Source organism: Notolepis coatsorum, assembly GCF_963971535.1.
Source record: "Notolepis coatsorum genome assembly, chromosome: 18".
Taxonomy (NCBI): domain Eukaryota; kingdom Metazoa; phylum Chordata; class Actinopteri; order Aulopiformes; family Paralepididae; genus Notolepis; species Notolepis coatsorum.
Genome location: NC_140182.1, coordinates 101,313,636 through 101,328,378, shown reverse-complemented (window position 1 = coordinate 101,328,378; position 14,743 = coordinate 101,313,636). Strand labels below are relative to the sequence as shown.

Genomic DNA, 14,743 nt, shown 5'->3' with positions numbered 1-14,743 from the left:
ACATTCCCAAGTACAAAAGTCCCTCTGATGCTGGTAAATGTTATGTGTTTTCTTGTTCACCGTCTCTCTCTCCTCTCTCTCTCCTCTCTCTCTCTCTCTCTCTCTCTCTCTTCCCTCCTCTCTTCTCTCTCTCTCTCTCTCTCTCTCTCTCTCTCTCTCTCTCTCTCTCTCTCTCCATATCTGTTGTGACAGAGTCATACATACATTTACACCCACACTATTATGAATGCATGGGCGAATAGACACAGGGTGCACATACACACACACACACAAACACACACACAAACATAAAATAAACGAGGGAGTTCTGTATGGAATTTTCTTTACCCATGAAGCGTGAATCTACCTTACCAATTGAATTATACAGTAACAACGCGCAGCGCCTTTTCAGTATTCTGTCAGTGTGATGATGTATAATCATTTACAGTACACCATCCATAGGTTAACATTTTCAGGCTTAGTTGTTCTATTCCTCCTGTCTTTGAAACTGTGCTTGTAGAGCAATGGAGTGCCTATTCAGACTCACAAAATGTCTCACAATATAGCACCATCTGTTGGACCACTAACTGTGGTGCAAGTCTCTCTGCTTCAAGTAGTGTCCTTTGAAGTCATTCCCTTACAACCAAGTATCATGGTATTTCCATCATTTATTTGTGGTCACTACAATGATGGTAGGATTTATAGGCATGTTCGACTTTCTTTTGGCCATGTGAGTCGGATTTTCTTCATTGAGCACTTGACCTTATCTTTAGGTCACAAGTATCTGTGGTCTTACTATAAAACATCCATTCTTCATTCATTCATTCACTCACTCACTGCACCATGCATGCACCTCTCTCTCTCTCTCTCTCTCTCTCTCTCTCTCTCTCTCTCTCTCTCTTCTCTCTCTCTCTCTCTCTCTCTCTCTCTCTCTCTCTCTCTCTCTCTCTCAGGTGCTGATTCTGAGTGCTGAGTTTAAGTTTAAATTTAAACTTAAACTCAGCACCAATTTGATATATTACTTTAACTTTGATGATTGGCTTTGAGTCACATGAGATTGAAGTAGATAAAACTAGCATCCTCCTGGGGGGAGCATGTCTATGTTCCCCGGGTCTATGTTCCCCGGTAGCGATAGATAGTCAGACCACCAGCCTGAGTCCAAACTCTAACCTTAACCAACTTCGAAAGAGGGCCTAAGCTGAACCAGTTCAAACAAGGCGGACATTAATAATTACTAAAATAATAAAAATTAATAAAAATGTCATAATCAATCAATCAATCAATCGGGAACATAGGACCCGGGTAACATAGGACCCGGGGAACATAGGGATGACCCCTCCTGGGCACAAAGCTAAATTAGCTAAATGTTGTTTTGCTATTTTAGCCTGATATTGGAGGATCCATATACGATTGCAACATTGGTGGGTGATTGATGTGTGTTTTGATTGAGAACATGTTAGATGTCGGCGTTGTGTCTTCTTGATGTCACAAGTATTACCACAGTCTCTCACTGAGTTCTTCTTAGATTCCTTATAGGAGCCTTTTGTCTCTAGACTCAGGAAGCTCAAACTATTTCTTATCATGAGAGACTCTCTCCCCCAGAGTCTCGCTCAGTTATGGATGACCCACTCTAACCGCTAATTGCCCTTTTGCTAAAAACTCAAAAAGAACAAACTGTGGTTGTCCGAAAGCAGGCTCAAAGCTCCCCAGTTCCAGTCCGCGTGGACTTATGACCCCTCGCTACAAAATGTAAACAAGACTGAACGTTGGACTGATAAGACACAGCTCTGCAGGAAGCCAGCGGCGAGCGTCTGCTTCTTGTAATGTCTAGAAGTGCCCTCTCACCTTTGACCCCTTTTCAGAGATAACACAATGTCATCACCACGGAGACTGCACCGCCCCCACCTTGGCCAATGGGCCAAGGGCAGCTCACAACAGTAGCCTCTCTCCACATTGTAAGAGAGTGGAAAAAAGGTGGTTATGGCTGACGAACAGTGTCGGAGATGAGCAACTGAATGTCTTCAACCTGAGGAGGACTGGACAGCAGTGACTCGAAGAGCATGCATGTGTGGTTAAATGTTGTAGAAGTGGACCAGCGGGGGACAATATGTTGAGGGAGGTTGAACAAGCCCCCCCCCCCACAAGCATCAAGGTAATCTTTACACAGGGCATTGACAGTAGAAGTGAGTGTGAAGCTGAAGCAGGACATTGCTGCAAAAAGTGCACTCAAGTAGCCTTTCCTGGGTGAAGGTTAGAAAAAGCATCCAAGCCAATTGGAGATAATTCTGTCTTACTGCTCACCTTTGGTCGCCTGGGCTGTCGCTGCTATTGTTCTGAATCAACGAGAGAAACCGAGCCATTTTTTCCCAGAGTCTCGGCTTGACGGGCGATCTGCATTTGGGTTGGATGGAGTGGATTCTCCCCAGCTCCGCTGCGATCAATCTACAGTCGGGGGGGAGAATATTTTCCCAGATGAGACTGTGCCAACATTGTTATTACAAAACAAACATTATCAAACGAGACACACAACTCCCTTCCCATTTAACAGTCTTATCTTGTTCTCCTTTTCAAAAGGGACGCCCCTAACACATGACATTTTGACCTCTTGAGTGCTGGTTCTCGAGGAGTCTCGTGGTGACATTAAAGCTCGCTGGGTCTGATCCCCCAGAGGTTATCAGACTGAGCAAAGTGATCGATGCGTGTTGTGGTCCTGGAGGCTTGTCTGTGTTCTGTCCTACTGTCCTGTTGTTACAGTAATGCGTGTTAGACAGGACTGGCGCCATTTGTCCTCCATGTTGGAAGAAACAACAGAACGCTATGTGATGAGAAATCATCATCAACAATTTTTTTTTTTTTTTTTTGGTGTCTAATTACTGGATCTAAACGAGTCACAGTGGAACAGTGATATCATTCCGTTCCAGTGTTTTACCTACTCTACCACTGCACATAAATTAGGCATTTTATTTTTAAAGTGGTTACCAATGGTTACAGGCAGTCACTACTGCCCGTTACAGGCAGTTTACACGACTACACAAACATCCCATGCAAAGCCTCTTTTGAGATGCCATACATCTTAAAGAGACGTACAGACTGCGTGTAGCTTTTCTCCAACGCGTCCGTGTTTCCGGGTTTCGAACCAATCAGAGACGGCCAATCAGAGACGCGGAAACACAAACACGTTGGAGAAAGGCTTTAAGCGTACAGACTACACTGTGCATGTTGAGTGCATGCACACAGACATACGTGCACACTTGCATGCACATTCACATACTCTCTTAGTTACACTCAGTTACACATTCAGACTAACATACTCCACTGAGCACGTACACACAAACACACACACACACACACACACACACACACACACACACACACACACACACACACACACACACACACACACACACACACACACACACACACACACACACACACACACACACACACACACACTACACACACATACATACAGTACACACACACAATACATCTTTAAAATTTCAATGTGCTGGGCATGTGGTGGCGGTAATGATTATTAAAAATGTTTGTGATTCCTGATTTGTTTTTAAATCTTTATGAATATTGTATGTCTTTAACCCTTTCACTACCACACTACAGAAGGTTAATTATATTGTCTTCTTTATTAGGAGTTTTAACATGGATGCTGCTGCCTCTCATGGGTAATAAATTACTATCCACAGTTGACAAGACTCATTTAGATAACTGAACTTTGGAAAAGTGTGTAATATTGGGCGGCTAAGTGGCGCAGTGGGCAAGGCGCTCGCCACTAATGCAGGAGATGCTGGGTTCGAGCCCATACTCTCGGCATTGCTACCAGCTTGGCTGGTCGTTCATACTAACGCAATTGGCAGTGTTAGGGGTGGGAAGCTGGTGGGTGGGGATCGGACGTTGTGGACAGCGACTCCTACAGGTCGGTTGGTGCGCCTGCGCAGAAGAATCAGGAAGCAACGGGGGCGGTGTGTCCCTCCCACGCGTTACTCCTCGCCGCTGAGAGATTGCGCTGTTCAGGTGAAAAGATGCAACGGCTGCCTCTTTGTGTACCGGAGGGGACAGGTGATGCAAGGCTTCGTCCACATTGCAGCCGGCCTGTGGGAGGCATGGCCTAACAGCGTTCGAGACAGGGGAGGGTAGAATTGAACGATACGAAATTGGGATGGGAGAAAAATAGAAAATGGGAGAAAAAGTAGGTAAAAAAAAGGAAAAGTGTGTAATATTCAGATATATCTATCATTTGAATGTTTATATATGTATACACTATAATACATTTGCTTTGAATAGTTTTCCCGTGTCTTATAAATGGCCTTTTCCAGTGTTTAGCATTGTTTTCTAGCAATGTGGGGTTGTATCAATGGGGTCTGTGTCTCTAATTCTCATTTTGGCTCATCAGTCCAGGTCATGTCACTAGATTCTCCCTCACTGAACTAAGCTATTCTGAATTTCGCGTACCTATGACGTCCAAGAATTCTCATCTGCATAACTAACGCCCCCTCTATGGTTGTAGCCACACTCAACCATTCGCTCAACAACAGAGCGAGTGGAAATACTGACACTTCCTCAAACGGGTTGATGTGGCGCGGGTGCCGACAGAGAGAGCAGAGAACGAGCGAGCGAGAGGGAGAGAGCGAGATAGAGAGTGTAAGATGCTTTGTGTCCCTCTCTCTCCCTCTCTGTCTCTCTCTCTCCCTCTCTCTCGCTTGCTCGTCACGGTCTGTGTCCCCGACCGCGGGCGTGCGGGGAAATACACGCAGTCGGGACACAGACCGTGACGAGCAAGCGAGAGAGACAGAGAGGGAGAGAGAGAGGGACACGGAGCACCCCGCGCGCGTGGGGAAACACACACGCAGTCGGGAGCACTCGCATATCACTGTCAACCTGCTGCAAAATATCATTGCGCACGCTCCCACGCGCGCGCCCGTATTCCGATCTGTGCAATAATATTCACAGGGGTATATATTGTCACTTGAAACAAGTTACCATTGCATTGTCCCGTGGGATTATGCCTCCCCGCGGCAAAATTAATTAGTATCCCCCTCAATTTCTCTATGTCTCTCTCTGTCTGCTAGTGCAGACTGTGGGTGACTGTCACTCAAAGCGCTTATGCGCGGAGCCCAGCCCAAAACAGCTTGAAATCTTGAAGTGGAAAAATGCTGCTGTAGAGTACTTGATTAGAAATACAAAACAATGCATTTTTTTGAAAAAAACCTTACAGATGTGTTCCATAAACTCACAGGAATTGTGTAACATTGCCCAAATAGTGAAAGGAATAGCAAAACATGGGACCTTTAACTCATTGGGCGCCATTCACGAGAAAAGTCAGGTTAACTCGCCACCGCTTGAGCGGCAATCACGAGAAAAAGAAGTCGGGTTTTAATTGTTATTTCTTTTATTCACTATATAAATTTTTCATCCATCCAGCTTGATGTTATCATTGGGAATTGGTCTGAGCTCGCAAAAGGCCAATACCGCCGCTTAACGCCTTCCGGCCGGTATTGCACATCATTGGAATCCCTCCCCCTTGGGCTGTACGCTGATCTAAGAAGTCCGGTCCAGGTTTTCCTTCTTGGGCATGCAGTATCGTTATAACACATGGACTGGGGAGACTGCGAGCAGCATGGATTATGCACTTTGGTGGAGAAACGTTGGGTCAATAAACGCGATCAATATTTGGAATGGCGATCAGGAATTGGATTATTGGATGTGAGGTAAGAACTCTATGTTACCAATCTTGGGTTAATCCGATGTTTCTTTCGTAACGATCACGCATGTGTGTGTGTGTTAGGGATGTGCATCTCCTCACTGAGGCCGATGCGATGTGCATCTCGATACGGTGCCAACGATACGATACATTAACGATACATTTGAAGCACCGGGCGATGCGATGCGATATGATTCACCCCCTGTTGAGATACGATACGATTCGATACGATTTGATTCAACATAATGCGATTCGGGGCAATACGATGCGATTCAACACGATGCAAAATAATAATAATAATAAATAATACAATTTTATGGTATGACAGAGGATTTGGTTGTATTCCTTATGCAGCTTATATTATTATTAAAAATAAAATAATCTACTGTAAGGCAATTTATATAATTAAAAACTCTTGGGTGCCTAAGAAGACTTTTGCATAAACTGTCTTTTGACAGTTTGAGAGAGAGAGAGAGAGAGAGAGAGAGAGAGAGAGAGAGAGAGAGAGAGAGAGAGAGAGAGAGAGAGAGAGAGAGAGCCCCACCCCGTCTGAGCGGCCGTCGACAGTTGATGATGTCACACACTAGACTAGGTCACTAGGATGCGACCGTAGCATTATGTCAACAACACGGAGGCAGCCGGCTAGCCTGGATGGATTGCATGAAGCGATATAATTAAGAAATGAATAACCAATAAATGTGAAGTTATCTTTGAACCCCTGTTGTCAAGCGTCTTCAATATACCCCCCCCCCCCTCCTCACTAATGTTACTGTGTTGCAGAGTCACTTTAGTTAGACACTAGTTTAGCGTTAGCTGAACGGCTAACTGGCGTTAGCCAGAGGCTACTAGCGTTAGCATGTTGAGCAATTCTATTCATGTCTCCTCGACTTCCACTGTTTGTTGATAACTGTGACGCGGCTCTCGCCTTATGTAGTAGCAAAGCAATAGTATCTGCTGTGTGTGTGTGTGCAGTCACAGTGCACTGCTGATAAGTGGATGAGAGGAAATGATATCAATGCATCGGTTTTTGACCGATGCAAAGACGCTACAACAAGATGCATCGCGAGTTCAGCCTGACATTTTGCCGACACGGACTTATTCCACCGGTGCACTTGCATCGTGAAAGTGTATGCCGGCGCACCGATGCAAATCGATGAATCGTCACATCACTAGTGTGTGTGTGCGTGTGTGCGTGCGGTTGGCGCTGACCAAGGCACGGAGAAGCAACTTTTCAGCCCCCGCTTCTGTTCGTGCACGAGGACACATATAATACAGATAATCTAGCGTTTATTTCAGAATGATTCATAAATCAAGCGACAAATGGCACGATTTCGAAGGAAATGCATTGAAGCGCGGTTTCTTGAGATTAGACAGAATCGCTCTGGAACTATACTCATATTCACCATGGTATAAAACGAAAATGTATGTATGAAGAATATTTCAGTTTTTTGCATGTTGACTGGAAGAAACTCACTGACAATCGACGTGTTTATTAGATCCATAGCTATAATATTTAATATAGTTTTAGCACTCGCAAACACGGCATTGTCCCCATTACATTACAGCGATGGCGTTCTAACCAGAAGGTAAACAGCGCCCCCATGGCGTCCATTGAGTTAAGGTTTATTGGTGTTCCTGTATGGTTCCAAATGTTGAATGATGCTGAAATTCTAGGCCAGCTCAAAAAAAGAGCAACATGCACCCTACTTGTTTTTATATGCTTGTTGTCTAGTTTGCTGCTCAAAGGTGTCTTTGCATACTGCTGCTCTGTCTCTATCTTCAAAACGGAAATCTTCGGAAATTAAGAAAAACAGCTCTATTTTCAAGCTTTTTTTTAATATACATCTATGGTTGTGGAACTTTACACACAGACTACCATGTACACTTTCAATACACTTATTATTGTTTTTTTTGTTGATGTGCCATACTAAAATGCTTGCCTCACACTGCCTTTGTTTACATAATGATTTGTTGGATAGATTTTCTTTTTCCACTATGAAATATAATTGCCTGAATTATATTAGACAGTTCTCAAAAGCGTCTTTTAGAGATTGTAGCTTTAAAAACGAAAGGAAATTGAGTTGCAAGTCCTTTGCCCCAATGGCAGTGCTATTTGTCGGTGTGTCCTCATTAAGTGAGACTCCAGTGTGCTACTGAACCAGCCCGGCTCCCTGCAGAGACCTGTAGATGGAGGGCTGACGCAGGAGGTCATCATCCAGCACGGCGCCCCTCACAAACTCATAGCAGATGCCGTTCTGGAAGCTGCAGTAGATCTGGGGGCCACACCCGTGAGCGTGGAGGATCCGGAACATCTTCACCTCCCAGTCCCGGTTCACAAAGAGCTCTGTCATTCTTCCATAGACTCGCACCAGCACACAGCCAGAGGCCTCCTGGAGCGAGCCCACGTGGCAGCCCATTAGCTGGTTGGTGATGCCATCAGTGAAAGCCTGGAATTCAAAGTGGAAATGAAAAGGAATACATTTTTACATTGTATTTTTTTTAAATGTTGTCATTCGTTTGTCTTCTCCGCACACTGGTCACATTACGTGAAGACAGTTTTCTGTATAAAAAGCTGTGTGTTAGCATTGTCGGAATGTTAGCATTGCCAGAATGTTAGCATTGCCAGAATGTTAGCATTACTGCATTGCCAGAATTCTTCTTGAAACAAAGGGGCACTGCATGGCTGTGAGCTAGCTTTGTTCTTTTTTGTTTTTCCACACTACTATGTGAAGAGTGTTTGGCAAAGGAAAATAGCCTAACTAAAATGTCAACAAATTTCAACAAAATGGTAAATGGCTGCATTTATATAGCGCTTTTATCCAAAGCGCTTTACAATTTGTTCCTCACATTTTACTCATTCACACACTGATGGTAGAGGCAACCGTGCGGGTTAAGTGTCTTGCTCAAGGACATTTCGACACTTCGACATGCTGCCTGGGAGGAGCGGGAATCAAACCGGGAACCTCCTGATTACCAGACGACTGCTCTACCTCCTGATCCACTGTCGCCACAAGACATTCCTTTCAGTGTCAAATTATTAGAATAGCACTCACAATTTCAAAAGGTGACTAGACATATATATGCAAGTCAAAATTAAGGCTTGATATAAGGGAAATAAAATCCATCAACCTGTAACTAGCACATTACTATCTAATAAATATATAAACACCATCGACCATACTTCCATTGAGGCAAATCTTATTACAACCTTGAATATCTGCTGTATTACAGTAGATATTATAAAGAAAAATATAGTAGATAGATATAGTATATATAAAGTAAAATATACAACTACAGGTAAAGTAAAAAAAAAATCAAGTTGAAGGTTGAGTCATACCAATTTTCTTTTTTTTAATCAAATGTAACTTTAATTAAATAATAATGATTTTTTTAAAGTAAAACATAACAGTAAAAAATACAGCTAAAATAGAAATTGTTTTAAGTATTATCTAAAGTTTCTGTCAATTGAGTCTTGAGGAAACATTACATTAGTGAAATGTAAATCATTCAGTTGTGTCAAATTGGAGTACCTCACCATCTTCTGTTATTACTGTTAAACTATTACTGTTCTTGCATATATTTAATAATAAATGTTTTACTTAAAGCAAACAATGACTACTTAGTGACTTATAATGCATTATAGACATGGGCATCATAGAAAGTGTTCTGTGCGTCCAGGCGAATCTATCCACTTAAGCCACGCCCATTCACGTGCCATTTGGCCAGATGGTGGTGCTATAACAGAAATCTTTACACATATCTCCAGAACCGTTCATCCAATCAACTTCACACATGGCGGGTGTATTGCTGAGAACCCAAGAGTGCAGTGTCGAATTTGGTCTGATGGTGGTGCTATAACAACAAACTTTACATTTCACATGCTCCATGCGGGCATGTGTTCCGCACAGGCATGTGCTCCGAGTGGGCACATTTTGAACGGGCACTGCCCTAGTTGAAAAGGAAGGTAGCATTGTGATCTGTATCCGCTTCCATTAATTTGTGCTAAGCCAGGCTAGCTTGCAGCCGGGTGGCTTTTTCTTTTTTTTTTTTTTATCCCAATGTTAGTCGTTATGCCAATTCCCAATCCCCTACCTGGTCGTTGCGTGCTCTGCCCCCTAACGTCGGTCTGGGAGGGCGGAGACTATCACATGCTTCCTCCGACACATGTGTAGCCAATCCCCACTTCTTTTCACCTGGCAGCGCGGACTCTCACTGGGGGAGTGTAACGTGTGGAAGGAGCACACTACCTCCCCCAGGATCCGACCTCGCTGTGCAGGCGCCCCGACCGATCTGTAGGAGTCACTGTTTTACAACGACCAGGACCCACCCTCACCGGGTTTTCCCTCCCTCTAACACTGCCAATTGTGTTAGTATGGACGGTCGGCCAACCCGGAAGCACCACAGCTGGATTCGATCCCACTGAGACCGCTGCGCCACCCGGCCGCCCTACCGGATGGCTTTCTACTGAACACTTGTTTAACCATATAGTAGTGGCATGTAGCTATAGTTATTCATTGGCAGTGATTGGTTTGCTGGTGAGAGTAAGTTGGTCCAATACAGCTGCTGTCTGTATAGGGAACTATATAACAGTGGCCTCTGTTTGCTTACAAGGCCTCGGCAGACATTTGTCTCCATTCAACGGTTGCTCAGAATTCTCTCATTCTCTCCCTCTGTCCCCAAGGCCTTTGCTGTGACCCAGATGGGACCTGCACGGAACACATTTTTCATCTGGAGCACGACTGAACAAACATGGCCCTCTTGATATGTGATGAAGTATTCATGCCGGCCGGACTGAGGGCCACTTGGACTCGTGCCGTGGTCAGTACAGAGTCAGACACATTTGCATAGCCAAGCGTTCAGATTTGTTGGTGAAGGTTAATATCACCCTTTAAACATTAGTTCACATACAGGTTGACAAATAAGATTGTACGACGACAGGTATTATTAGATATATAAATATCTCGCTTCATAATATCAAAATATTTCGAAAGATTTCTTTACATCACAGCTTCCTAATCATGGTTTAAATTAGTGATGCTCAGACACAAAACACAACAAGCGCTTCCTCTTTCTCATATCATGTGTTGTCTTCCAGTGTCCACCACAGCCCAACCCTCTTTTCTTCCAGTTGTTTAGTGTATTTCTCAGTGTCGCCAGAACTAGACACAATAAATCGTCATCAGAAGTGTTGGGATTTCAGCGGGGGGCTAACAGGGGGGGGGGGGACCATCTGCCCCTTCTGTGTACATAACCAGGACCTGTTCTAGATGGAGAGGTCACTCTCCCAATGTCCTGTCACCTAACAAACATACATCCTATCTCTCTGAGAGATTGGACATTATGTTTACACATGGGACCAGAATTGAATTATCCAACTCAGAGCTGATGTTACGACTAACACAATTCTCAGGGTTAAAAGAAGAAGAAAAAGTCTTACCCTTGTTACCTTGGCTTTATAACAGGGAATGCAAGTTCCAAGTTCAGGAACCTTCCAGTATTGCTTTGTTTTTGTGTTTGTGTGTCCCTTTATTTTCCCCATGTGAGGCTGGACACAATTACATTGTGTGATTTGCTTTAGAAGTGCGATGGATCATAAAGCAAGCATATCTGTCCACTCCCATGTTGATAAGAGCATTGAACACTTGAAATTCAATATTTGTATTGATTGACAGACATAATTATTACACTATCACACAATTACACTGTCACACCATTACACACTATTACATGGTAAGGCAAATAATATATTTGTCAAGTTTGGTGGAAATCAGATCAGGAGATACACTAACTTGAGTATTGAACGTTTGGCCTGATGGTGGTGCTAAAGGTCATGGGCTCAGCGACATGAATGGGGTTCTTCCCCTTGGGGTCATGAATGTGCACCACAAAATGTAAAAGATTAGGTTTGAAGGCTGTTAGAGATTCGCTAATGTGAAAATGTAACATTTGGCCTGATGGTGGCACTAGAGGAAAGCTGCATTAAAAAAAAAATCAATAGAGTTTGTCTTACAGTGGTCATGAATGTGCACAACAAATTGGTCCACTTGGCCTTGTAGTTTGCGAAATATAGGTGCAGACGGAAAGACAGACAGACTCACACACACACACACACACATACACACACACACACACACACACACACACACACACACACACACACACACACACACACACACACACACACACACACACACACACACACACACACACACACACACACACACACACACACACACACACACACACACACACACACACACACGCGTGATCGTATAATCCTCCCCAGACTTTGCCTAGTGGAGATAGATGGAGACCAGTGTCAGAGTATCCCTTCTTACTGCAGATTTGGCAATGGTAACATTATGTTTCTATTCATAGTATTCTTTCTTTTTTCATATTTAAAGTTTTTATTTTTCACAAGCAAGACAATACATACATGACAAGACAAACTAAGACAAAGGGTTACAAAGGTTCAGTACACAAACATATTCCAGATAGTGATCTAATAAAGTTCAGGGGACCTTGAAGGCCATCGGGCCTATCACTCTCTTGAAGAGATAGAGCAGCCGGTTCCATTGATATCAAGTCTATGAAGTCCAATACTTATTCATAGTATTCTTGTGTTTTGTAGCATACAGTAGCTCATTGGCAATGGTTTTAATATAGTGATTATCACCTGCTATTTGATTAGAGTTTGCAACCAAGAATTCTGCGATTGAATACTTTGAATTGAGTGCAACTGAATTCTACAGTATGAATGCTTGAAAAAAGTCTAAGCTGGTGTCAGTCCATTCAGTAAATTCACTAGGGCTGGGCAATATGGAATAAATAAATATGATAATCACAAGGAATCTTCTCAATATCTGCTCTGTGAAATCACGGTTTATGTAATCCATTTGATGTTAGTCTCAATAAAGTGACATAAAACCCAAACTGCTATTTTTAAATGCCATTCTTGTTAAATGAAATTGGAGTCTGCTGCTAGGGGCCTCTCACTCAAAACAATAACAAAAGTCGCCGATTGATGATGTCATGAAGAAGCGTGGGCTCATGGAAGTTGCTGTCTTCATTGTTATTAAAATGCACTGCACTTTACTTTGTTTTTAGTTAGATTGATAATTCAAATGAGCCTGACATGGTTTGAAAGATACTGGCAGACTGGGGTATATCAAGCAAAGCTAATGCTAACAGTTTGGAAAATAAAATTATACCTACTTCCGCAAAATAAAAAAGAAAAAACGTCTGTTAAAATGGAGCTGTCAATCAAGCCAATCACATCGTGAATATATTGGAGGCACGGCAGTTGGTCACACTAGGGGGTGGGTTAGGATGGGGGTAAAGAGTTCGTCACACTAGGGGGTGGGTTAGGATGGGGGTAAAGAGGACGTCACACCATTGAGAGGAGACCACGGGGCACGTCGTCTAGTCTGTCACAAAGTAAAAGAATAAGAAAACCAGAGAACACGCTACGTCTTCTTGGTTGAACTTATGGACCTCTCAGGGTTTGAACATAGTTAGAAACATTTGGGATTATGTAAGTACACAACTCAACAAAATATATAACATAGGTCTAGTCCTTTTTAGGCATTTTACTATATATTATGTGTATCATCACATCTCTCATCACAATACGATCCCATCGAAATAAAACATCATATTGAATTATGGCCCTGCCCTATAGCCAACAACAAAACAGCCACTTGCCTTCATCTGTATCTCCTGTGGCTTCCACTGTGGACGCAGTCTCTTGAGGATCTCCAGCACTCCTCTGCGGGGTTCCTCATGGTCAACATAGATGTCCAGGTGGAGGAGCTGGTCCCCTGCACTGAAAAGACCACTATCCATCACCAACGGAGCAGATCAAAAGTCTCCAGAGATGTCAAGTTACTTTGAGTACTTTGAGTTCAAACTCAAAGTTCAAATGTCAAAGTTGAAATAGTCCAAAGTCGAACTCTAAACACCACCAATTCAGAGCAGGTTGCCAGACAACAGCGATATAGATTTCAGTCCACTTGAGTTGAACAGATAAGCGCTCCTCAGTCCTGGGAATGCTCCTGTCGTATAGGTGTTGCAATCCTCGAAGGATCTACGCATATGTCATTCCTTGGAAAACAGCTGTGTCTATGGTGGAGTCAAGAATGCCCTCAGTCCACAGTGTGTCCAATCGTCTAGTAGTGACTCAACACACCGGCTAGCTTATCAGAGGGCAATGTTCCCCTGGGCATCCGCACCACACTGTAACCTGTTAGTATGTAGTGTTACACATTAACCACATGTGGTCGGAGCTCTAGAGCAAAAGCTCTGGGTGTGGGCAAAGGTGAGTAGCCCGAGGGGAGAGGTGTGCTTGGGGGTGAGTCCAGAGGATGGAGCCGCTGGTCAAACTGGCTCAACATGTTGAAGAAGCTCAGGAATGGCCTGAATATCGAAGGGGGAGGTGCTGCTGTCATAGTCTCGCAACAGGACCCCCGTGCTGTCACCGCCATGGCCTTCCCACCTGGCCCTCCTAAACGGAATGCACTTGTAGTCGAGACTTGGGGCAACATTTTTGTCGCCTCCGATTTAAGGGGAGTAGCCGTTTGAATAAAAAATACAGATGCCATTTTGACAGGTATTTCTCCAACCAATCATCAACCAACAAATGCCATTGTGTGCACACAGGGGTTGGCTACAATTTGAGTGGTTGTTTTTTGTGAGAAGATGGCCCCGTAAACTTAACTTCTTAAGCCCGGAGCCTATTTTCTGAAAATCCGCCTAAAATACATACCTAAGTAAATGGAATATTGCTCCACTTCTACAAGGTCCATTTGCATATTCTTGGTATCTAGGGACATCTATGGACCTCAGTGAATGTATTCCCAGTGTCAGAAATATTGTGTCTATTACTAGGCTTGCTTAAATTGTGATGAAACAAAGGAGAATATGAATTATGATTGTTCTTTGCATCTTTGACACAGTGGCGGCCGGTGGGTACTTCGCCACTAGGGGCGCTATACCAAACATCTCTCCCTCTCTCCTTCTCTCTCTCACACACAGCGCGACGTGGAATCG

General features: G+C 43.6%; 1 protein-coding gene across 1 annotated transcript in view; it reads right to left on the bottom strand.

The window, feature by feature from the left end:
• The window catches only part of LOC311245654 (ethanolamine kinase 1), a gene marked incomplete at its 5' end in the record, with an annotated part of 27,786 nt that extends 14,246 nt beyond the window's left edge, over positions 1-13,540 (bottom strand). Inside the window, 3 exons of the mRNA XM_084335586.1 lie at positions 2,281-2,421; positions 7,877-8,142; positions 13,400-13,540. Coding sequence (XP_084191712.1) covers positions 2,281-2,421; positions 7,877-8,142; positions 13,400-13,540 — 548 coding nt within the window. The remainder of the gene's footprint in view (positions 1-2,280; positions 2,422-7,876; positions 8,143-13,399) is intronic.
• Positions 13,541-14,743: the final 1,203 nt, after the last annotated feature.